Source organism: Heptranchias perlo, chromosome 39, assembly GCF_035084215.1.
Source record: "Heptranchias perlo isolate sHepPer1 chromosome 39, sHepPer1.hap1, whole genome shotgun sequence".
NCBI lineage: Eukaryota > Metazoa > Chordata > Chondrichthyes > Hexanchiformes > Hexanchidae > Heptranchias > Heptranchias perlo.
In genome coordinates this window covers 6,760,890-6,786,245 of record NC_090363.1, presented here as the reverse complement: position 1 = coordinate 6,786,245, position 25,356 = coordinate 6,760,890, and the positions used below count along the sequence as shown (strand labels likewise).

Below are 25,356 nucleotides of genomic sequence, written 5' to 3'. Positions count from 1 at the left end.
CAAAGTAGACAAGTTACCCGGTTCGGTTGGGATGCATCCTCGGTTGCTGAGGGAAGTAAGGGTGGAAATTGTGGAGGCTCTGGCCACAATCTTCCAATCCCTCTTAGATATGGGAATGGTGCCAGAGGACTGGAGGACTGCAAATGTTACACCCCTGTTCAAACAAGGGGAGAGGGATAAACCTGGCAACTGCAGGGCAGTCAGCCTAATGAAGGTGGTGGGGAAACTTTTGGAGACAATAATCCGGGACAAAATTAATTGGCACTTGGAAAAATATGGGTTAATAAATGAAAGCCAGCATGGATTTGTTAAAGGCAAATCATGTTTGACAAACTTGATTGAGTTCTTTGATGAAGTAATGGAGATGGTTGATGTGGGTAGTACGGTTGATGTTGTGTATATGGACTTTCAAAAGGCATTTGTTAAAGTACCACATAATAGAATTGGTGGCAAAATTGAAGCCCATGGGATTAAAGGGACAGCGGCAGCATGGATACAAAATTGACTAAGGGACAGAAAGCAGAGAGTAGTGGTGAACGGTTGTTTTTCAGACTGGAGGGAAGTCGACAGTGGTGTTCCCCAGGGGTCAGTGTTGGGACCACTGCTGTTTTTGATATCTATTAATGTCTTGGACTTGGGCACATAGGGTATAATTTCAAAGTTTGCAGATGAGATGAAACTTGGAAATGTAGTAAACAGTGAGAAGGATAGTAACAGACTTCAGGAGGACATAAACAGACTGGTGAAATGGGCAGACATGTGGTAAATGAAATTTAACGCAGAGAAGTATGAAGTGATGCATTTTGGTAGGAAGAATGAGGAGGGGCAATATAAAGTAAATGGTACAATTTTAAAGAGGGTGCAGGAAGAGAGAGACCTGGGGGTGTACATGCACAAATCTTTGAAGTTGGCAGGACAAGGCTGAGAAGGCTGTTAAAAAGGCATATGGGATCCTGGGCTTTATTAATAGAGGCATGGAGTACAAAAGCAAGGAAGTTATGCTAAACCTTTATGAAACACTGGTTAGGCCCCAGGTGGAGTATTGGATCCAATTCTGGGCACCACCATTTAGGAAGGATGTCAAGGCCTTGAAGACGATGCAGAGAAGATTTACTAGAATGGTATCAGGGATGAAAGACCTCAGTTACGTGGAGAGACTGGAGAATCTGGGATTGTTCTCCTTCGAGCAGAGAAGGTTAAGAGGAAATTTGATAGAGATGTTGAAAACCATGAAAGGTTTTGATAGAGTAAATAAGGAGAAACTGTTTCCAGTGGCAGAAGGGTCAGTAACCAGAGGACACAGATTTAAGATAAATGGCAAAAGAACGAGAGGCGACATGAAGAAATAATTTTTACGCAGTGAGTTGTTATGACCGGGAATGCACTGCCTGAAAGGGAATCGGATAAATACTTGAAGTGGAAAAATGTGCAGAGCAATGGGGAAAGGGCAGGAGGTTGGGATCGATTGGATAGCTCTTTCAAAGAACTGGCACAGGCACGATGGGCCAAATGGCCTCCTTCTGTGCTGTATCATTCTTTGATTCTGAGAGGTCACAATTTTCAGGAAAGACTGAACAGGCTGGGGCTCTTTTCTATAATAAAGAGAAGGCGGAGGGATGGCTTGATAGAGGTCTTTAAGATTATGAAAGGGGTTCGATAGGATAGATGTAGCGAAAGATTTTCCACTTGTGGGGGAGACCAGCACTCGGGGCCATAAATATAAGATAGTCACTAATAAATCCAATCGGGAATTCAGGAGAAACTTCCACACCCAGATAGTGGTGTGAATGTGGAACTCGGAGTAGTTGAGGTGAATAGCACAGATAGGGAAGCTTTAAGGGGAAGCTGGATAGGTACATGATGGAGAAAGGAATAGAAGGATATGCTGATAGTGTTCGATGATTAGGGGTGGGCGGAGGCTTGTATGCAGCATGGGCCAGTTGGGCCGAATGGCCTGTTTCTGTGCTGTAAATTCTATGTAATGTAAGCAAGATGCGAAAGAACGAAATATGGTGGCCTGTAAAAACTCTCCTTATTTCAACAGAACTGCTGCGACCATCAATTGCCGCTGAGCCAGAAGACTTGATTACAATGTCCGCTAACCTGTCGGAATCAGGTAAAAACAAGACCCAATCTTTGCAACGCTCCATGTCAGGAATGCATTCTTCTGTGGCAGGACGTAAATTGCGCTTGATTTTCCCGCGATCCTCCACGATCTTTTACGTTGGTTCGGGCGGAGTGCGCTGATAAAACCCTCGTAACCCAGCGGAACTCTGCCCCCGAAACCCTTGCTGCGATTTTCGATCTGACAAATTCAACGAAAGATCTTTAAATCGCCTTTCAAGGTCTTCTCTTGACCATTCAGGCCGACGAGAGGCGTCACCACGTGATTATTCAGGGGAAAATTGGACTGAAGCCCGAGAGTACTTGTCGGAGTAATTACACCGATCTCGTCGGTGAACGGGGTCCAAAGGAGGAGCAGGTCGTTAGTTCTCTGCTTCGCCAAGGGGACTGGAAACGGATCGGGCTTTACAATGAGGAAATGTCCAGTGACAGGTGGAAGTGGGCAAACGGAGACAAATTCAGTTTCGCAAACTGGGCATTGCGGTCCCCAGATCCGTTTAATTCCACACCTCCTGTCTGTGTTTGCTTAGAGCAGGATGAGAGGCCTGAGATTGAGTGCGAGTTCCCATTGCCCTTCATTTGTTACGCCGGGTATACCGGGCATGGTGATTATATGTCAGGAAGTGTGAGGATTATTTTGCTCTTCTGGTGGTGGGGGTGGGGGAGGCGAGGGGTTGGGGGAGAAGAAGGGCCCGTGTAGTTTCTGCCAGGAGAACTTTAACCTCAGTACGTTACTGGTAACTTGCTTAACCTCGTCGCATCGCATTGGAGGGAAGGCGCAGGGAAGATGTTTCCACTTGTGGGGAGTGGTTAGAATGTGGAACTCGCTACAAAAGGAATAGTTGAGACAAATAACATCGATGCATTTAAGGGGATGTTACATAAACACATGAGGGAGAAAGGAATAGAAGGATATGGTGATAGGGTGAGATGATGAGAGGTGGTCGGAGGCTTGAGTTGAGCATGGAGCAGTCGGGCCGAATGGCCTGTTTCTGTGCTGTAAATTCCATATAATTCTATTTCGTTCAATCAAAATGTGAAAGAATTAAATATATCTGCCTGTAAAAACTCTCCCTATTTCAACAGAACTGCTGCGACCATCAATTGCCGCTGAGCCAGAAGACTCGATTACAATGCCCGCTAACCCGTCGGAATCAGGTAAAAACAAGACCCAATCTTTGCAACGCTCCATGTCAAGAATGCATTCTTCTGGGGGTCAAAATATTTTCCAGGCTTTCCAAATTGAAAGCACGGGGTCGAGTTTCTGCTTTGGGCGCAATCGGTAATTGGGTGGAAATTGCCCCCGGAAATTACACCGGTCGGATTACGGTTCAAGTTTCGGCTAAAGTGGACGCGCGCAGTCACAAACGTAAAACTTCCCATCAACCAACACAATCCGACAGCTAAACTGAGAGTAATTCTTTCTTTTCTTTTTCTTTGCAACAAAAAATTCCTCGATGTATTTAAGAGTGCGAACCTGGTGCAGTTTTATTAATACAGCTAAAAATCACAAAAAAATGAGCATTTTTAGTCAGTGGCGAGTCCTCCACCTGTGATCAACCTGATTTTAATTCACTGGAAATGACTTTAAAAAACTATCCTAAACCTTTTGCCATTTTCATTGGTTACACTTGTCAGTTTCTGAATAAATTAAATTTTTTGAAGATGTAAAAATGTTTAAGACGATCCTACTAGTGCCTGTGTGCCTATGAAAACGAGCTTAATTTGACGACCCTTCTTGAACGCCCGCAATCGGCGGGAACTCAGCCCTCCTCGTTATTTCGAGCTGGGGGCGTGGCCAAAGTTGTGGGCGGGGCTCGCTGCGGGTGCGATGATTTTCAAAGCGGCCCAAACGATCGTGGAAACTCGATTTACGCCGTGAATTGCACTTGTTTGTCCCGTGATCTTCCACGATTTTTTACGCTGGATTGCACTGATAAAACCATCGTAATCTACAGAAACTCTACCACCTTAAATATTGCTGCGATTTTTTGGAGCTGACAAATCCATCGATAGATCTTAACATCGTCTTTCAAGGTCTTCTCTTGACCATTCGAACCGATGAGAGAGAGGGAACCACATGATTAATCAGGAGACAACTTGGACTGAAGCCCCAGACTATTAGCTCTTCGTTTAAGAACATAAGAACATAAGAAATAGGAGCAGGAATAGGCCAATCGGCCCCTCGAGCCTGCTCCGCCATTCAATAAGATCATGGCTGATCTGATCCTAACCTCAAATCTAAATTCATGTCCAATTTCCTGCTCGCTCCCCGTAACCCCTAATTCCCTTTACTTCTCGGAAACTGTCTATTTCTGTTTTAAATTTATTTAATGATGTAGCTTCCACAGCTTCCTGGGGAAGCAAATTCCACAGACCTACCACCCTCTGAGTGGAGAAGTTTCTCCTCATCTCAGTTTTGAAAGAGCAGCCCCTTATTCTAAGATTATGTCCCCTAGTTCTAGTTTCACCCATCCTTGGGAACATCCTTACCACATCCACCCGATCAAGCCCCTTCACAATCTTATATGTTTCAATAAGATCGCCTCTCAATCTTCTGTACTCCAATGAGTAGAGTCCCAATCTACTCAACCTCTCCTCATATGTCCGCCCCCTCATCCCCGGGATTAACCGAGTGAACCTTCTTTGTACTGCCTCGAGAGCAAGTATGTCTTTTCTTAAGTATGGACACCAAAACTGTATGCAGTATTCCAGGTGCGGTCTCACCAATACCTTATATAACTGCAGCAATACCTCCCTGTTTTTATATTCTATCCCCCTAGCAATAAAAGCCAACATTCCGTTGGCCTTCTTGATCACCTGCTGCACCTGCATACCAACTTTTTGATTTTCTTGCACTAGGACCCCCAGATCCCTTTGTACTGCAGTACTTTCCAGTTTCTTGCCATTAAGATAATAACTTGCTCTCTGATTTTTCCTGCCAAAGTGCATAACCTCACATTTTCCAATATTGTATTGCATCTGCCAAATCTCCGCCCACTCACTCAGCCTGTCTATATCCCCTTGTAGGTTTTTTATGTCCTCCTCACTCTCTACTTTCCCTCCCATCTTTGTATCATCTGCAAACTTTGATATGTTACACTCGGTCCCCTCCTCCAAATCGTTAATATAGATTGTAAAGAGTTGGGGACCCAGCACCGACCCCTGCGGAACACCACTGGCTACTGGTTGCCAGTCCGAGAATGTACCATTTATCCCAACTCTCTGCTTCTTGTTAGATAACCAATCCTCCACCCATGCCAGAATATTACCCCCAATCCAGTGATTCTTTATCTTGAGCAATAATCTTTTATGTGGCACCTTGTCGAATGCCTTCTGGAAGTCTAAATACACTACGTCCACTGGTTCCCCTTTATCCACCTTGTACGTTATGTCCTCAAAGAACTCAAGCAAATTTGTCAGACATGACTTCCCCTTCGTAAAGCCATGCTGACTTTGTCCTATTAAATTATGTTTATCCAAATGTTCCTTAATAATAGACTCCAAAATTTTACCCACCACAGATGTTAGGCTAACTGGTCTATAATTTCCAGCCTTCTGCCTACTACCCTTTTTAAATAACGGTGTTACATTAGCAGTTTTCCAATCTGCCGGGACCTTTACTGAGTCCAGAGAATTTTGGAAAATTATTACCAAAGCTTCCACAATCCCTACTGCCACTTCCCTCAAGTCCCTAGGATGAAAGCCATCAGGTCCAGGGGATTTATCCGCCTTGAGTCCCATTAATTTACTGAGTACCAATTCCTTAGTGATTTTAATCGTATTTAGCTCCTCCCCACCTAGAGCCCCCTGTTTGTCCAGTGTTGGGATATTCTTAGTGTCCTCTACCGTAAAGACTGAAACAAAATACTTGTTCAGCATTTTTGCCGTCTCCATGTTTCCCACCATTAATTTCCTGGTCTCATCCTCCAAAGGACCTACGTTTGCCTTAGCCACCCTTTTTCTTTTTATATAACTGTAGAAACTCTTGCTATCTGTTTTTATATTTTTTGCTAATTTATTTTCATAATCTATCTTCCCTTTCTTAATCAATCCTTTAGTTACTTTTTGCTGTCTTTTGAAGACTTCCCAATCTTCTATCCTCCCACTAAGTTTGGCTACCTCATATGTCCTTGTTTTTAGTCGGATACTATCCTTAATTTCTTTACTTAGCCACGGATGGCTGTCATTTCTTTTACACCCTTTTTTCCTCAGTGGAATATATTTTTTTTGAAAGTTGTAAAATAACTCCTTAAATGAACACCACTGCTCATGTACCATCTTAACCTTTAATCTATTTTCCCAGTCCACTTTAATCAATTCAGCTCTCATACCATCATAGTCTCCTTTATTCAAGCTCAGTACGCTTGTTTGAGAACCAACCTTCTCACCCTCAAATTCAATATGGAATGTAACCATGTTATGGTCACTCATTCCAACTAGGACATTATTAATTAATCCTGGCTCATTACACAGGACCAGGTCCAAGGTTGCTTGCCCCCTTGTAGGATCAGTTACATACTGCTCAAGAAATCCATCCCTAATACACTCAATAAACTCTTCGTCAAGGCTGCCCTGCCCAATTTGATTTGTCCAGTTAATATGATAGTTAAAATCCTCCATAATTATAGCTGTTCCCTTGTTACACCGGGTATATTGATTATATGTCAGAGAGGGTGAGGATTATTTTACTCGGCCGGGGGGCGGGGGGTGTTGGGGAGGAGATGAAAGGCCAACCTAATTTCTGCCATGAGAACTTTAATGTCACCATATCACCGGTGACACGTTGAACCTCATCGCATCGCATCGAAGGGGTCTGATAGGGTAGACGGAGAGAAGATGTTTCCACTTGTGGGGGAGACCAAAACTCGGCGTCATAAAGTTAAGATAGTCATTAAAAAATCCAATAGGGAATTCAGGAGAAACTTCTTTACCCAGAGAGTGGTGAGAATGTGGAACTCGCCATCACAAGGAGTAGTTGAGGCGAATAGCACAAATGCGTTTAAGGGGAAGCTGGATAAACAATGAGGGAGATGCTGATAGGGTGAGATGAATATGGGTGATCGGAGGTTCATGTGGAACATGGAGCAGTTGGGCCGAATGGCCTGTTTCTGTGCTGTAAATTCTATATAATTCTCAGTAGTTTAAGCAAAATGTGAAAGAATGAAATATATCTGCCTGTAAAACCTCTCCCTATTTCAACAGAACTGCTGCAACAATCAATTGCCGCTGAGCCAGAAGACTCGATTACAATGCCCGCTATCCTGTCGAAATCAGGTAAAAACAAGACCCAATCTTTGCAACGCTCCATGTCAAGAATGCATTCTTCTGGGGGTCAAAATATTTTCCAGGTTTTCCAAATTGAAAGCATGGTGTAGAGTTTCTGTAGATTACGATGGTTTTATCAGTGCAATCCAGCGTAAAAAATCGTGGAAGATCGCGGGAAAAACAAGTGCAATTTACAGCAGAAACTCTACCACCTTAAAATTTCCAGCGATTTTTTTGAGCTGTCAAATTCATCGAGCGATCTTAACATCGTTTTTTAAGGTCTTCTCTTGACCATTCGAACCGATGAGAGAGAGGGAACCACATGATTAATCAGGAGACAACTTGGACTGAAACCCCAGATTATTAGCCGCAGTAATTACACCGATCCCGTCAGTGTACGGGGTCCAAAGGAGGAGCAGGTCGTTTGTTCCCTCCTCGACCAAGGGGACTGGAAATGGATCGGGCTTTACAATGAGGAAATTGTCCTGATGGAAGTGGGCAAACGGAGACAAATTCAGTTATGCAAAGTGGCCGTTGCGGTAAACTCCACCTCTGCTGTCTGCGTTTGCGTAGATCAGGATGAGTGGCTTGGCATTCAGTGCGATTTCCCATTGCCCTTCATTTGTCACGCCGGGTATATTGATTATATGTCAGGGAGAGGGAGGATTATTTCACTCTGCTCGGAGCGGGGGCCGGGGGGTTTGGGAGGAGAAGAAAGGCCGACGTAATTTCTGCCATGAGAACTTTAATGTCACCATATCGCCGATGACACGTTGAACCTCATCGCATCGCATCGAAGGGGTCTGATAGGGTAGACGGAGAGAAGATGTTTCCACTTGTGGGGGGAGACCAGAACTCGACGTCATAAAGATAAGATAGTCACTAATAAATCCAATAGGGAATTCAGGAGGAACTCCTTCACCCAGAGAGAGGTGAGAATGCGGAACTCACTACCACATCTCTCTTTGATGGCCTAGCTCTAATTTTACGACGATGTCCTTCTGGTAAAAGATTAATTGATTTTTTTTTTACACTCACCATTCAAGGTCTGTCCCAGGTCACGAAACTCTCAGGGAGAAAGTATCACTTGATCCAAGAGATAAAAAATTGGACTGAAGCCCGGGACTATTGCCGGAGTAACTACATCGATCTCATCAGCATTCGGAGTCCAGAGGAGGAGAAGGTCATTGCTTCCCTGTTGGAGCCAGACGAATGGCATTGGATCGGACTTTACAACGACGAACAGTCCTCTGATGGATGGAAGTGGACGACAGGGGAGAGAATCAATTATTCTCACTGGGCACCTTGGTACCCAAAGGACTTTAACATCACCTCTCCTGTCTGTGTTTATATAAACCAAGATCAATGGTTTAACTTTCAGTGCTATTTCGTATTGCCCTTCATCTGTTTCACAGGTAATCCTGTTTGTTGAGTTAACGCCGGGAAGTGTTACTTTTCTCTGTTGGGGGAGGAGAGAGATATAATAGTGGTTTATGTCATTTCCGCCAGGACAACCTTAATGTAAATGAGTGCGATGGTGGGTCTCACCTCATTGCATTCTGTATCTGTGAAGATCAGAGATAGGTTCCCCATTCTCAATTGAATTTTCCTAATGGTCACATATACTTTCCGGGATTTCAGTTCCCTTTTTCTCACTGGATACGCACTTTGCTTCTGCTGCTTTCCCGGGAATGTATCAGTTTCACTCGGATCGATATCGGGGGAACATAGTATTCCAGAATTGGGGGTTCTTCAGCAACCGAGCTCCTGTCTCTTATTATGGAGCTCGGTGAGAATTGGGTGAATCTGCTCGACAGAGTGACGAGGGGAATTTGGTGAAAGTGGGAATTCAGTGCCGAGGGGGAAGGAGCTGCTAAGAAATTTAAACGAAAGGGGCAACAGTAAATAAGTAAATATATAAACAATCTTAGTAATTAATTAGATCGAAAGGGATAAAATTAAAATTAACCAAGTAGAGGATACCAACATTAAAGGGATCCGAATTGCATTAAATAGACATCTGACATACACAAACAGTAAATATGTAATAAATAGAAGTTGGGGATACTAAACTAAAAACATATATATATATATAAAACACAAAAGATCTATCTCTCTCTCTCTCTCTATATATATATATATATATTTTATATGTACATATATTTCTTTTTATATATATATTATATATATATATATATGTATATATATATATATGTGTGTATATATTTATATAAAAAATATATATGTATATATATATATATACACACACATATATATACACACACACATATATATACACACACATATATATACATATATACACAGACACACATATATATACATATATACACACACACACATATATGTATATATATATATATACACATATATATATATATACACACATATATATATATATATATATATATACACACACACATATATATATATATATGTACACACACATATATATTTATATATATAAATCGTAAATAGATAGATTTTTAAGCAAAATCATGGTACAGCTGAGACTCATTGCCTGCAATTTCTGCACCATGTGGGAATTCCAGGACGTTTCATGTGCCCTGGATAACCATGCGTGCAGCAAGGGCCTCTAGTTGCTCGAGCTCAAGCTGAGGGTTTCTGAGCTTGAGGAGCAGCTGGAGACACTGCAGGGCATAAGGGAGGCTGAGAATTTCCTGGAGCGCACGTTCCAGGAGGTGGTCACCCCACCGTGGGTCAAATGACTGCACAAGAGGGCACAGCAAAGTGTAGAAAAGCAGTGGTCATAGGGGACCTTGATAGAGGTCGATAAGATTATGAAAGGGGTTCGACAGGGTAGACGTAGTGAAAATGTTGCCCAAAAGTAGAGGCCTTCAATAGAAGATAGTCACTAATAAATCCAATCGGGAACTCAGGAGAAACTTCTTTACCCGGAGAGTGGTGAGAATGTGGAACTCCCTGCTCCATGGAGCGGTTGAGGCGAATAGCGTAGATGCGTTCAAGGGGAAGCTCGATAAGTACATGAGGGAGAAAGGAATAAAAACAGAGAATGCTGGAAATCCTCAGCACCTGTGGAGAAAGAAGCAGAGTTAATGTTTCAGGTCGATAATCTTTTGTCAGAACTGGATGAAGTAAAGATTTAACCGTTCGTAAGCAAGTCCAGGGCCAGGTTATAGCGTTGCCTAATCTCTCGGTGAGGCACTTTACAACCTATTGGACTCAACATTGATTTCAATAACTTAAGATCATAACTATTGCTCCCATTTTTTCAGACAGGTGGTTCTGATGTTGCCATTTACAGCTCCTCTAGACCCATCTTTTGCTTCTTTACTTGCCCAGTTACCACCCTCTTTGCCTTACTCCATCACCCTTTTTGTCATTTAATCACTCCTGCCGTCCGCCCTACAACAGACCTTCCCTTTTGTTCTTTCCGCCCCTCCCCTTCCTCCCCCTCCCCGCGCCCCCCCCCCCAACTTTCCGTGGCTCCTTACTTGCTTAAAAACTGTTGAATCTTTACTTCTTCCAGTTCTGACGAAAGGTCTTCGACCTGAAACGTCAGCTCTGTTTCTTTCTCCACAGATGCTGCCTGACCTGCTGAGTGTTTCCAGCATTTTCTGTTTTTATTTCAGATTTCCAGCATCCGCAGTATTTTGCGAGTGGAAATCCGTTTCCAGTGGTGTGCCACAGGGCTCAGTGTTGGGTCCCTTGCTGTTTGTGGTGTATATTAATGATTTGGACTTGAATGTAGGGGGCATGATTGGCAAATTTGCAGACGACACAAAAATTGGCCTTGTAGTTGATGGTGAAGAGGGTAGCTGTAGACTCCAAGACGATATCAATGGGTTGGTGGAGTGGGCGGAAAAGTGGCAAATAGAGTTCAACCTGGAGAAGTGTGAGGTAATGTACTTAGAGAGGGCAAACAGTAAAAGAGAATACACAGTAAATGGAAATATATTGAGAGGGGTAGAGGAAGTGAGAGACCTTGGAGTGCATGTCCACAGGTCCCTGAAGGTGGCAGTACAGGTAGATAAGGTTGTGAAGAAGGCACACAGAATGCTCTCGGTTATTAGCCGAGGTATTGAATACAAAAGCAGGGATGTAATGATGGAACTGTATAAAACGCTGGTAAGGCCACAGCTGGAGCATTGTGCGCAGTTCTGGTCACCACATTACAGGAAGGACGTAATCGCTCTGGAGAGAGTGCAGAGAAGATTTACAAGAATGTTGCCGAGGCTTGAAAATTGCAGTTATGAGGAGAGATTGGATAGGCTGGGGTTGTTTTCCTTGGAGCAGAGGAGGCTGAGGGGAGACTTGATTGAGGTGTACAAAATTATGAGGGGCCTAGATAGAGTAGACAGGAAGTATCTGTTTCCCCTAGCGGAGAGTTCAAGAACTAGAGGACATAGATTTAAACTGATTGGTGGAAGGATTAGAGGGGACATGAGGAAAAACTTTTTTACCCAGAGGGTGGTGGGTGTATGGAATTCGCTGCCCGAATTGGTGGTAGAGGCAGGGACCCTCAACTCTTTTAAAAAGTACCTGGACCTGCACCTAAAGTGCTGTAAGCTGCAGGGCTACAGACCGGGTGCGATTAGAACGGGCACCTGGTTGTTCTTCGAGCCGGTGCGGACACGATGGGCCGAATGGCCCCCATCTGTGCTATATCTTTGGTTCTATGGTTCTATTTCAGGGAGAAAGGAATAGAAGGCTATGCTGATAGGGTTTGATGAAGAGAGGTGGGAAGAGGCCTGTGTGAATCATGGACCAATTGGTCCAAATGGCCTGTTTCTGTGCCTTAAATTATATGTAAATTCTATGTAATGTAGGCAAAATGTGAAAGGACAAAATATAGCAGCCTGTAAAAAAACTCTCCCTATTTCAACAGAACTGCCGCAACCATTCGTTGCTGCTGAGACAGAGGTCTCGACTATAAAGCCCGCTGAACCGTTGGAAACAGGTAAAAACAGAACCCGAACTTTGCAACGCTCCATGTCAAGATTGCATTCTTCTGCAGGTAAGAATATTTTCCAGACTTTCCAAATGGGAAGCTAAAATTTTGCATCAACTTTTTGATCTGACAAATCCAACGAAAGATCTTAAAATCCTCTTTTAATGCCTGCTCTTGACCATTGGAGTGGAGGAGAGAGGGGGCACTGCGTGATTATTCAGGGGAAAACTTGGGCTGAAGCCACAGACTGTTAGTCGGAGTAATTACACCGATCTCATCAGTGTACGGGGTCCAAAGGAGGAGCAGGTCGTTCGTTCCCTGCTTGGAAATGGATCGGGCTTTACAATGAGCAAATGTCCAGTGACAGGTGGAAATGGGCAGACGGAGGCAAATTCAGATTTGCAAACTGAGCATTGTGGAGGAGACCAAAACTCGGGGTCATAAATATAAGATAGCCACCAATAAATCCAATGGGGAATTCAGGAGAAACTTCTTTGCCCAGAGAGTGAGGGGAATGTGGAATTTGCTGCCACATGGAGCAGTTGAGACGAATAGTATAGATGCATTTAAGGAGAAGCTAGATAAGTACATGAGAGAGAAAGGAATAGAAGGATATGCTGATAGGGTTAGATGAAGAGGGGTGGGAGGAGGCTTGTGTGGAATAGACCAGTTGGGCCGAATGGCCTGTTTCTTCGCTGTAGATTCTATGTAATTCTATGCATCCTGCATGTACAGTCTACAAATAGAGCCCCTTTTAAAATGGATTTTCTTCATTGTCGAGGGCGTTTTCAGAGGTTTTCAACCATTCGACACATTGGTAACACACTTTGCATCCACTGCTTTCTCTGGAAAGTTTGTTTCACTTGGACTTTTCAACTAAAGTTTCCAGGATGAGTTTTTTCCAGACTCGAACGAAACCCCAACTGAGCTGGTGCCTCTTGCAGTTTATCATGGACTAATTAATCTCCTATTCTTTTGTCCGGGGACAAGTCAGGACTAATGGAATATCTCTGAGAGCACTTGTGTAGGTGTGGGTATAGGTGTGGGGACCTGGAGCGCCTGGAGCGCCATCTGGTGGTACCGGTGTGCAATTGCAGGCGTGACTACGTGTTACAGAATGGTGACGCCCAGAGAAGGAGGCAAATTTAATATATTGTTAGTCGATCTCCTTTAGGGTAACGCACAGGGAGTGAGGACCAAGTGTAATCTTTTGGCGAAGCAGGGTCAGAGGGCGGGAGATAATTGCACCGGAAACACATAGATGTACTTCAGACACTATTTGAATGTTTTATAATCTTCCCTTATTTTTATCTATTTCTATTATTATTATTTCTATCGATTAATTTAAAACGAAAACCCTTATGAATACCTGCCATACTGTAATTGCACACTCTCGCCTTTACACCATGATAAATCTACAGAAGCAATTTCCATTCTAAATATGAGCATAGGGTTTTTATAATGGAATAAGTTAACATGGAGTGAGCCGAGAAGTAAGAATTTTACCTGTCGCTGTGTTGCTCTTTCTTTCTCTTTCTGCCTTTTCTCCCCTTCTTTCCCTTCTCTTCTATTTTTCTTCTCCCCTCGACCCTTTCTGCTTTCCTTTCTGTCCTTTTCTGCTTCTCTCTCTCTCTTGTTTACTTCCATCCTTCTTTTCCTTTGGGTGGAGATGCTGTGCAGCACGGCTGGGGAAAGGACCTTTCAGAATCGCTTCAGGCAGCATTTGAGATGGGAATTTGCAGAGGGAATTTGCCCCTCAACAAATCCCTTCCTCCGTGGTCATCTTCTCATTCCCATCGTGTGTCCTCTGCCCCTTCACCTTCCCACGACCCCTGACTCTTCCTACCAGCTGTCATCCCCATAACTTCACCTAACTCTTCCCCTTTGAACTATGCACTCAACCCCGGTAACCTTACCCCCTGCCCTTACTCTACTGTCACTCCCCTTGACTTGCATTTACTCCAACTCCATTCATACACTCTTCCTCCAAGGGTGGATGGCAAGACATCAGAGGCTTGCTCGCCCTCAACCTACGCCCCTTCTCCACTCTCCCTCCATAACTTCTTTCTCGATCCCTCACAGAGGCTTATTTGCTTTCAAAAATCAACTTCTATTTTTAAATGAAATCAAATTAGAATGAGGAAAAGAATTGTCTGCCTTTCTCTCTGTGCCTTTCTGTCTCTCTTTCTCCCACTGTCTTACAGGCAATTAGAATCTCTGTCTCACAGGTATAAGCAATAGTTATTTACATTTTCTAACTGTCAACAAAAAAAAAAGCAGGATAATTGGTTGGCTTTAATATTCAACTGCAGTTTTCTTCTTTAATTTGAAGATTAGCATGAAGAGAGACTATCCCACTCTCTAATCCCATTCTGCCTTTCTCTCCTCTCAGCTTAACACATTTTCTGAGGTTTATTGAACACAAAACTAAATCGACAACAGGTGTGGAATTGGTATACTCTCATTTTTCTCACTCTTTCTCTCATACAAACACACATAGACACACTCAACAGGATCTCCATTTTTAAACTCACTTTATAAACTTTACCTCAATGGAGCTCTTAAAATTCGTCTCCAGCATTTTATAATTAATTTTGAAAAATAGCAAACCAAAAAAACTAGAAGCTAAAGAAAAGTGTTCCACCACTGCCACTGACTTAACGCATCCCATGAAAGCATGTGCTCCAAATATACAATTCAAATTTAGATCACTGCGTCACAACTCTGTACAGACATATGGTCCAAGCCCAGGCTTTTGGGAGAGATTTGTATCTTCAAGTTAAAACATTAATATAGGCATTAAAGATGCAAAAGACAATTCAGTGGATAAATGTAACAATGTTATGGTGATATATGTAATTTTTGTTATGTTTTTATTTTGTTTAAATCTTTATTTTGGACATTAGAAATTTCAGTTACTGAGAAAAAAAATAGTAGATGGAAACGTTCTTCAAAACGCCTTTTTTGGCAATTTGTGGAACCCCCGGTCACCAGATTGTGCAGTTATGGTGAATGGTTTACACAGGCATGATCCATTATGAATTTATAATGATAAAAGTTTGACACAAAAATGCAGCAAAAACTTGACGACACGAGGTAATATTTTGTAGACAGGAAGTGTGCGGCAGACTCAGGATTTTAAATGAGATGCATAGGTAGATAATGAGGGAACTGATTAGTTTTGCGCCATCCAGAAGGAGGAGCTGTTTCCAATTAAATGGATAGACTCCCTTACTTTGCTATTCTCTATCAATGGTTTTATTTTACTACATAGCTCTGCATAATTGTATATTTTAATGTACGTTAACGTGACACATAAGGTGTAAGTGTAAACTAATGATTGAGAACAAGGCCCTTATACTCAGTCCTGAATTATTGCTTTAAGAGATAAAGTTTACGCACCCAGGGGGAGTGAACTTGGACGTGAGCAGGGGACGCAAAGCAGGCTGTATCCCACACCGGTCGCTTGTAATACGCTCAGTCCAATATTCAGCTCCCATGACTTGAATAGAACCAAACACCAGGTGCGTCGTATAACAGTCGGCAAATGCGATTCTGCCTCATTTGTGCCCCCCCTCACCGTCCACCCGCCCAGAGTTTTAACATAAACAAAATAAGGCGCAAAGAAGAAAATATGGCAGAGGAATTATTTGGCCGGTAAAACTTGATCTCCACAGGAGGGCAACAATCGTCGATTTCAAGAGTCTTGCCTGCAAAGCACGACAGCCTTTCTGGATCAGGTGAAACCCAAGTCAAACCTCTGCCACGCCTCATGTCTCCCAAGTACACTTCTTATTCAGGTAAGAAGATTGGCGAGAGCTGCTTTTTTTTTCTCGTTTAAAAAACGCCACTTTTTTGACGAGTTCAACGAGCGAGGCCCATTCGTCATTTCAGATTATGTCCAGAGCATCAGGACCGGAGAGCGAATGTATTTCCTGATTGACAAAAAGAAATCCTGGCCTGACGCCCGCAGTCACTGCCAGTTCTATTACTCAGATCTCCTCAGTTTACGCAACCAGGAGGAAGAGAGGATTGTGGCCCCCTTGCTGTCCGAAATGAAATGGATCGGGCTGCACAATGATCAAGCTGCTGGCTGGACGTGGACCAATGGAGACAAGTACCATTATGAGAACTGGTCACCTTCATACCCTTATATATACGCTACTGGTTTGCCAGTCTGTGCCTTCATCGCTAGTGATGGCTGGCGTGAAGAAGAATGTGATGCTTTGATGCCTTTCATTTGTTATTTGGGTAATGCAGTTTGCTTTATTGTTATCAGAAAGCGTAAAGTTTGTTGGGAGGTGCAATTACATTCCATATAGAATTACGTAGAATTTTACAGCGCAGAAACAGGGCCATTCAGTCCAACTGTCAGCATGGATTTGTTAAGGGAAGGTCGTGTCTGACTAACAGGATTGAATTTTTTGAGGAGGTAACTGGGAGGATCGATGAGGGTAGCGCGTTTGATGCAGTCTACATGGATTTTAGCCAGGCTTTTGACAAGGTCCCACATGGCAGACTGCCAAGGAAACATGGCAAGTTGGATCCAAAATTGGCTCAGTGGCAGGAAGCAAGGGGTAATGGTCGACGGGTGTTTCTGTGACTGGAAGGCTGTTTCCAGTGGGGTTCCACAAGGTCCCATGCTTTTTGTGATATACATCAACGATTTAGACTTAAACGTAGGGGGCATGATTAAGAAGTTTGCAGATGATACAAAAGTTGGCCGTGTGGTTGATTGCGAGGAGGAAAGCTGTAGACTGCAGGAAGATATCAATGGACTGGTCAGGTGGGCAGAAAAGCGGTAAATGGAATTCAATCCGTAAAAGTGTGAGGTAATGCATTTGGAAATGGGCATACAAGGGAGTACACAATAAATGGGAGGATACTGAGGATAGGTGTAGAGGAACAGAGGGACATTGGAGTGCACGTCCACAGATCCCTGAAGGTAGCAGGACAGGTAGATAAGGTGGTTAAAAAGGCATCCGGGAATCGTTCCTTTATTAGCTGAGGCATAGAATATAACAGCAGGGAGGTTATGCTAGAACTGTATAAAACACTGGTTAGGCCACAGCTTGAGAATTGCGTACAGTTCTGGTCACCACATTACAGGAAAGATGTGATTGCACGAGAGAGAGTGCAGAGGAGATTTACGAGGATGTTGCCAGGGCTGGAGAATTTTAGCTTTGAGGAAAGATTGGATAGGCTGGGGTTGTTCTCTTTGGAACAGAGGAGGCTGAGGGGAGATTTCATTGAGGTGTACAAAATGATGAGGGGCCGAGATAGAGTGGATAGGAAGGACCTATTTCCCTTAGGAGAGAGGTCAATAACCAGGGGGCATAGATTTAAAGTAATTGGTAGAAGGATTAGAGGGGAGTTGAGGAGAATTTTTTTCACTTTGAGGGGGGTGGGGGCCTGGAACTCACTACCTGCCATGATTTTTTGACCAATGATCAAGAGCATGGCCATCACAACAACAACAACGACGACGACAACAACAACAACGTGCATTTATATAGCACCTTTAACGTAGTAAAACGCTTCACAGGAACATTATCAGACAAAAATTTGACACCGAGCCAGGTGTCCAAAAGCTTGGTCAAAGAGGTAGGTTTTAAGGAGCATCTTAAAGGAGGAGAGAGAGATAGAGAGGTAGAGAGGTTTAGGGAGGGAATTCTAGAGCTTCGGGCCCAGGCAGCTGAAGGCACGGCCGCCAATGGTGGGGGCGATGAAAATCGGGGACGCGCAAGAGGCCAGAATTGGAGGAGCGCAGAGATCTCGGAGGGTTGTAGGGCTGGAGGAGGTTACAGAGATAGGGAGGGGGCGAGGTCATGGAGGGATTTGAAAACTAGGCTGAGAATTTTAAAATCGAGGCATTGCCGGACCGGGAGCCAATGTAGGTCGATGAGCACAGGGGGTGATGGGTGAACGGGACTTGGTGGGAGTGAGGAAACGGGCAGCAGATATTTGGGTGAGCTCAAGTTGACAGAGGGTGGAAGTTCTCGACCTTGGTTTGCCCCTTTACGTTTAAGAGTACGGTCATCCAAAGCTTTAATGTGAATAAGGACGAATGATGGATGAATCATTTTGGCCTGTAATATTTGTACTTCAACAGACCTGCGACGCCCTCCCGGTGTTCTGACGCAGCGACTCGGTAGCGTCCCTGAAGCAGGTGACTACGAGGACATAACTTTAGAGGCTGTCTTACAGCAAAGTAATTTCAAGACAGGTAAGAGTTGCTTTGAATGGAAAGTGAAATTCGTTCATCTTTCTTTTGTTACTAGAACGGTCCGAGGGATGAGAGACTTCAGTTACGTGGCGAGACGAGAGAAACTGGGGTTGTTCTCCTTAGAACGGAGAAGGTTAAGGGGAGATTTGATGGAGGTGATCGGATTTGATCGAGTAAATAAGGAGAAACTCTTCCCAGTGGCAGACGGTAACAGATTTAAGGCGATCGGTAAAAGAGCCAGAGGCGACATGAGGAAACATTTTTTTTATTACACGATGAGGGCAGTGGAAGCAGATTCTCTTTCAAAAGGGAATTGGATAAATTCTTGAAGGGAAAAAAAGATTACAGGACTATGGGGAAAGAGCAGGGCGGAGTGGGGCTAATTGGATAGCTCTTTCGAAGAGCTGGCACAGGCACGATGGGCCGAATGGCCTCCTCCTGTGCCGTACCTACTATGATACCAAGAAATTCGAATCAAAAGATCTGAATTCTCCTTTTCAGGGCAGCCTCAGTCCGTCAGGGGTACAGACAGGGTGTATTACCTGATTGAAGAGGGGAAGACATGGAGCAAAGCTTGGGGCTACTGCCGCACGTATTACTCGAACCTGGTGAGCATACGGGACGCAGAGGAGGCCAGGGTCATCGCTTTCCTGCAGCGCGGGCCGCAGTGGATTGGACTGTACAACGACGGGCTGTCCGGGTGGATGTGGACAAACGGAGACGAGCTCAGCTACACCAAATGGGCCTTTTGGCACCCTTACAGCTTCAACAACACCCTGCCGATGTGCGCGTGCGCGTTCGACAGCGAGTGGCATGAGGCGGACTGCGATTTCCCCTTCACTTTCATCTGTTACAAAGGTAATGCTCCCCCCCCCACCCACCCCACCCACCCAACGTTGAACTCGAGTCGCAAAGCCCCGTGTTTATTTGAAGGCACGTTCGCAAGAATTGTCGCGAGGGGCAGGGGGTTGCAATTTTAACTGGAGCTGCCCGGGATTTGGGTGGGACTCCGTTTTTTAATCACCCAGCCCAATATCACTCTCCGGTGAAATCAATATCGGCGTTCCACCCGGCCCCGTCAGATCCCCCCGCCCCTCCAACCCCCCAGACCATTCAGGTTAAAATTGCCCCCTATTTGGTGTCAGCCAGAGACCATGTAATGCTCAGCCTCGGAAGTGAAATGAACGAAAATCGGAAGTTTTCCCGGGGAGGGGGTTGATGTGGTGGGTCAGACCCGAGTGCCTGGCGGTGAAATTCGGCAGGGTCACAAATTGGGCTGCATCCCATCGATCGGCCATTATACACCCAGCCGCGACAGTCGGTTCCGTTAACCTCAACCGCACTAAATATCAGGCGCGCCGTACAACAATCGGCAAATGTGATTCTGCCTGTTTGGCCTCCCCCCCGCCCAAGTCCAATTTCACCCCCCCGAGCGTCCCTCGCTCTTCGATCATGGATTATAAATCCAATCGGAAATTCAGGAGATTACACAAATTGGGGTTGTACTCTCTAGAAGAGATTACACAAATTGGGGTTGTATTCTCGAGAGTTTCGAAGGTTAAGGGGTGATCTGATCGAAGTTTATAAGATATTAAGGGGAACGGATAGGGCGGATAGGGAGAAACTATTTCCCCTGTTTGGGGATTCTAGGAGTAGGGGGCACAGTCTAAAAATTAGAGCCAGACCTTTCAGGAGCGAGATTAGAAAATATTTCTACACACAAAGGGTGGTAGAAGTTTGGAACTCTCTTGCGCAAACGGCAATTGATACTAGCTCAATTGCTAAATTTAAATCTGAGATAGATGGCTTTTTGGCAACCAAAGGTATTAAGGGATATGGGCCAAAGGCAAGTATATGGAGTTAGATCACAGATCAGCCATGATCTTATCAAATGGCGGAGCAGGCACGAGGGGCTGAACGGCCTACTCCTGTTCCTACGTTTCTATAACTTCTTTGCCCGGAGAGTGGTGAGAACGTGGAACTCGCTGCCACAGGGAGGCATTGAGGCGAATGGCATAGGTGCGTTTAAGGGGAAGCTGGATAAGGAGAAAGAAATAGAAGGATATGCTGAGCGGGTTAGACTGAGTAAGGGTCGGAGGATGCTCGTGTGGAGAGTGAACCAGCATAGACCAGCTGGACCAAAAGGCCTGTTTCTATACTGTGGGATCGCTGAGACTCAATGTAAGGCTCACATTTTGGGCCGAAATGACACGGGTTTTGCGAGTTTGGCCGCCCAGAGTTTATATAGGCGGATATATTTGAAAGGGGAATGTACATCAGAGGAGTGGATGAACATGTAACATCTCGAATTCAACAGACTCGCAGATATCCTTAGACCACAGCCAGTTGCGACTCCAGCCTGCAGAACCAATTCATTATCCGAGAAGTGATGTGTCTTCCACGTCTGTGAAGAACTTTGAACATCGCAACAACTTCAAAGTGGGTAGGAACATTTTTAATACTCCATGAATGGAAAGTTTAGTTTCTGCCTCGCGGGGAATTGCAAAGAGTTCCTCCAGTTGCTGTTCGTAGTGGGGACATTCCAATCGAATGGGCTCACGACTTGGCTAGCAGTAGCTAAACCCCGGGGGGAACTCGAGTTATGTTCACGGCGTCGCTAACACGCGACCACCAGCGGAAATCCTTCTCCAAAGACAAAAATTCCGCGGACGCTGGAATTAAAGAAGACCCTGGAGAACACTCAGCGGGTCAGGCAGCATCCATTGGGGAGTGAGAAACAGAGGGGTGGGGGGTGGGGGGAGCGATTTTAACCTAATCTGCCCGTGGGGAAGCTGACTGGATCATGTGCGAGGCTGGTTTTTACAACCTCTCCCTGGTTTCACTCTCCCATCGAAGTCAATATTGGACGGGGGAGTTAGGTTAAAATTCGGCCCGGTTCTCTCTCTCCGCAGATGCCGTCTTTGTCTTTTTCTTTCAATCTCTCTCCGTTGTCTGCCCCAGAGTGGAAAGATGAAAAAAAAAATAAGTAAACCAAAAGATGTTTTGATATTTACCTTTCAAAGATAGCGTCGGAAGAACCTATCACAAGGTGGAGCTGGAGAAGACCTGGCCTGATGCTCGGGATTACTGTCTGACCCACCACACGGATCTCCTCAGTATCCGGAACCTGCAGGACAGCCTGGCCACCACCCCCATGTTCCAGCAAATTAAACTGGGTTGGTGCGGGCTGTACAACGACAAGCAGACGGATAACGGCTGGAAGTGGGCCAACGGGGACGAAGTCAGTTACACCAACTGGAAGCCCGGGAACCCGTACAGATTCCGGATCATCTCCCCGGTCTGCGTTTACGTGGAAGAGGGCCAGTGGAGCGATGCCCCGTGCCGTTTTCTGTTCCCGTTCATTTGCTACACAGGTAACGTGCGCCGAGGTCGAACGCATCTGGGAAGGCGCGCGCGATGTCGTCTCGTTGCCGATAACCCGGCCGTGCCCGTGTCTCGTACGGACCCCATTGAAACTCGTCCCTTCTTAATTTGCCATGGATTTTTTTTTTAAGGGAACCTGTTCGGCTGGCTGTGACCCTGCGGTAAAACTGCTCCTCGTCCACCTATATATATTTATACTTTTTCTAAAAGCGGCCTACCAGTACAAGGCCAAGCAGGGCTCATTCCTGGACTTTGTCTGCAATTCTTTGGAGCTTATTTGGCTCAGTGGGCAGCACTCTGGCCTCTGAGCCATCAAGGTTTGTTGGTTCAAATCCCCCCTCCAGAGACATGAATCTAGGTTGTACACTCCTGAGGGAGTGCTGCACTGTCTGAGGTGCCGTCTTTTGGATGAGATGTTAAACCGAGGCCCCGTCTGCCCTCTCAGGTGGACGTAAAAGATCCCATGGCCACTGTTTCGAAGAACAGCAGGGGAATTCTCCCCGGTGTCCAATATTCATCCCTCAACCAACATCACTAATATGGCTTATCTGGTCATTATCTCATTGCTGTTTGTGGGATCTTGCTGTGCGCGATTGGCTGCCCTGTTTCCTACATTACAACAGTAACTGCACTTCGAAAGTACTTCATTGGCTGTAAAACGTCCTGAGGTCATGAAAGGCGCTATATAAATGCAAGTCTTTCCTTTTATCTACCCAGAGGGTTTGATGTAAGCAAATATATTGCAAAGAGAAATGAACGGCAGGGGGGAGATTGAGGGAGATTTTGTGTGTGCATTAGATGCAGAGAAGGTGACGACAAATGGCCCAGAATTTGCTGTCGTCAGTGAACAGACGGCGTCAACTGTTGGTTAGGCTTGCCCTCGCCTGTTTAATCTCTGTGAGCTCTTACACTGGGGGTTGCTGGAAGTGGGATCAGCCTGGCGCCTCCTACAGGGCGTCTGGGACCTGTGTGAACAGGGCAAGCGACCGGGTATCTCCTCAATCAATCGGGCTAAAGGAGCAGCACAGAGGCTGAACCAGGAAGTGTAAGCTAGAATAGTAAATTCAACGTTAAATCAGGTACAGAAAGAGAAGTAAGGAGAGGGAAAGAAGGATCGGATTAAAAGATTGGAAAGAAGAAGTTAAAAATTTTTTTTTAATTGTTTAGAAATCGCCACCAACAATTAAAACCCGAAGGAATGAGACTCCACATTTGTAATAGTTAATTTTCAGCGGCCGAGAGTTTGCTTGGCAGTAATTAACACTTATTGTGTCGTTAAAAGGGAACTTAGACTGAAATGGACATGACTTAACTTTCTGAGTCGAGTTTAGTTCGTATCTACCGCGAAAATACAGCAACTTCACGGCTTTCAACGCATTTCAACGGTGAGGCAGACAGCGAGCTAATGGCAGAACGGCGTATCGCGCACAGTAACCTCTGGATTTTCACGTTTAACTGCGGATCAGCCCCTCGCCAGACGCCGCTGTGCGATTTGCGCATGAACAGCGGCGAGCACTGCGAGCCTCACCGTTATTTTTGACAGCAGACTCTGGGCCGTTGAGTTCCGGGATTTCCCTAAGGCGAGTAATCTTCCCACAGTTGCCCGGCGTGTAAAACCTCTTCTCTTTCGACAGAGCTGCTGCAGAATCCCAACCCGCCAAGTTTCAGCCCATTCGATTTCGGTAAATTTTCTGTGCAGGATGAACAGAACCCGATACCTCTGCTCTCCGCAAAGGACTCCTTCTTGGGTAAGGACATCTTAAAAAAAAAAAGGCTCTCTCAGGCCGACCTTAAACCTGCTTGCATTTCCATCGATAAAACCAAAACCATGTCTCTCCTTCCCATAAAGGTCCGCAGATCTTTCAACTCCCCGATCGGGAGTACTTCTTCATTAAAAAGGAGAAGACCTGGTCTGAGGCCCAAGATTACTGTCGAACCCAATACACGGATCTGGTCAGCATACGGCATGTAGCAGAGAATAACCGCACGGCCAGGCTGCTTAAGGAAGACGCACCAGCCTGGATTGGGCTTTTCAACGAGCACCAATCTGAGTACGGCTGGATGTGGACAAATGGAGACGTGGCCAAGTTTTTAAACTGGGACAATTTCTACCCAATGGATTTCGGCACGATGTCTGTCTGTGTTATTATGCTTAATTCTCGATGGAAGGACGTGCCTTGCGATTTTACATTCCCTTTCATTTGCTACACAGGTGAATAGTGATTGTAAAGCCATCGGTGCACGCAATGTATATCTTAGGAGGGTTGGGTCACTGTGTTGGATTTCTTTCTGGGGTGGTGATGGGGAAGTTGGGGGGGGGGGTGGAGTTATGGAAGTTGGGGGAGGGGTGGTTTGGGGAAGTTGGGGGAGGGGTGGTTTGGGGAAGTTGGGGGAGGGGTGGTTTGGGGAAATTGGGGGGGGGGAGTTATGGAAGTTGGGGGAGGGTGGTTTGGGGAAGTTGGGGGGGGGAGTTATGGAAGTTGGGGGAGGGGTGGTTTGGGGAAGTTGGGGTGGGGTGGTTTGGGGAAGTTGGGGGAAGTTGGGGAGGGAGTTTGGGGAAGTTGCGGGGTGCTGATATCTCTTTCTGATATAGTTTGAACACTGTTCACACTCTTATAAACCTGGCCTCACGTTCGTTTTGGCAGGCAAATGTTTTACGCATTGAATTTGCGATAACTGTACTTTTAAATGATCTTCCTGCTCTGAAATCAGAGTAACAGAGGGGATAGGCACCTGGAACTCCCGTGGGTTACTCGGAACTCACCTCCAACGTCCTGAGCAGAAACCCTGGCCCTCGCCCTTCGAAAAGCCTAACCCGCTGCTCTGATTTTTTTTTTTTGGCACTCTCGCGTTGGTCACCTCTGCGGATGTTGGATTACCGCAAGTTCAACCAGAAACTGACCACTCACGGACTTTACTGCCGATCGGGGGGAGGGGGTTTGCACCTTCCACTCCTCAAACCGAACTAATGCGGCCGGTTGAAGGCTGGAATAACACTGTCACATTCAGTCGACTATTGCTGCCAAAGTAATGTGTCAAATACAGGGCTGGTGGGTGATCTGAACTCCAGAAATTCTATTTTACAGAGAATTACATAGAATTTTACAGCTCAGAATCAGGCCATTCGGCCCAACTGGTCTGTGCTGGTGTTTATGCTCCACACGAGCCTCCTCCCACCCGACTTCATCTAATCCTATCCTTCTATTCCTTTCTCCCTCATGTGTTTATCTAGCTTCCCCTTAAAGGCATCTACGCTATTCACCTCAACTACTCCTTGTGGGAGCGAGTTCCACATTCTCACCACTCTCTGGGTAAAGAAGTTTCCCCTGAATTTCCTATTGGATTTATTAGTGATTATCTTATACTTATGGCCCCTAGTTTTGGACTCCCCCACAAGTGGAAA

General features: G+C 45.2%; 1 protein-coding gene across 1 annotated transcript; it reads left to right on the top strand.

The window, feature by feature from the left end:
* The first annotated feature begins 7,376 nt into the window (after window positions 1-7,376).
* Window positions 7,377-24,229, top strand: LOC137304985 (macrophage mannose receptor 1-like). The gene is made up of 11 exons (XM_067973759.1): window positions 7,377-7,401; window positions 8,439-8,807; window positions 12,281-12,409; window positions 16,021-16,143; window positions 16,238-16,594; window positions 18,456-18,569; window positions 19,071-19,427; window positions 20,887-21,012; window positions 21,593-21,943; window positions 23,588-23,701; window positions 23,803-24,229. The coding sequence occupies exons 1-11, from the start codon at window positions 7,377-7,379 to the stop codon at window positions 24,171-24,173; spliced, it is 2,436 nt and encodes an 811-aa protein (XP_067829860.1). The 3' UTR covers window positions 24,174-24,229.
* The last annotated feature ends 1,127 nt before the right edge of the window (window positions 24,230-25,356 follow it).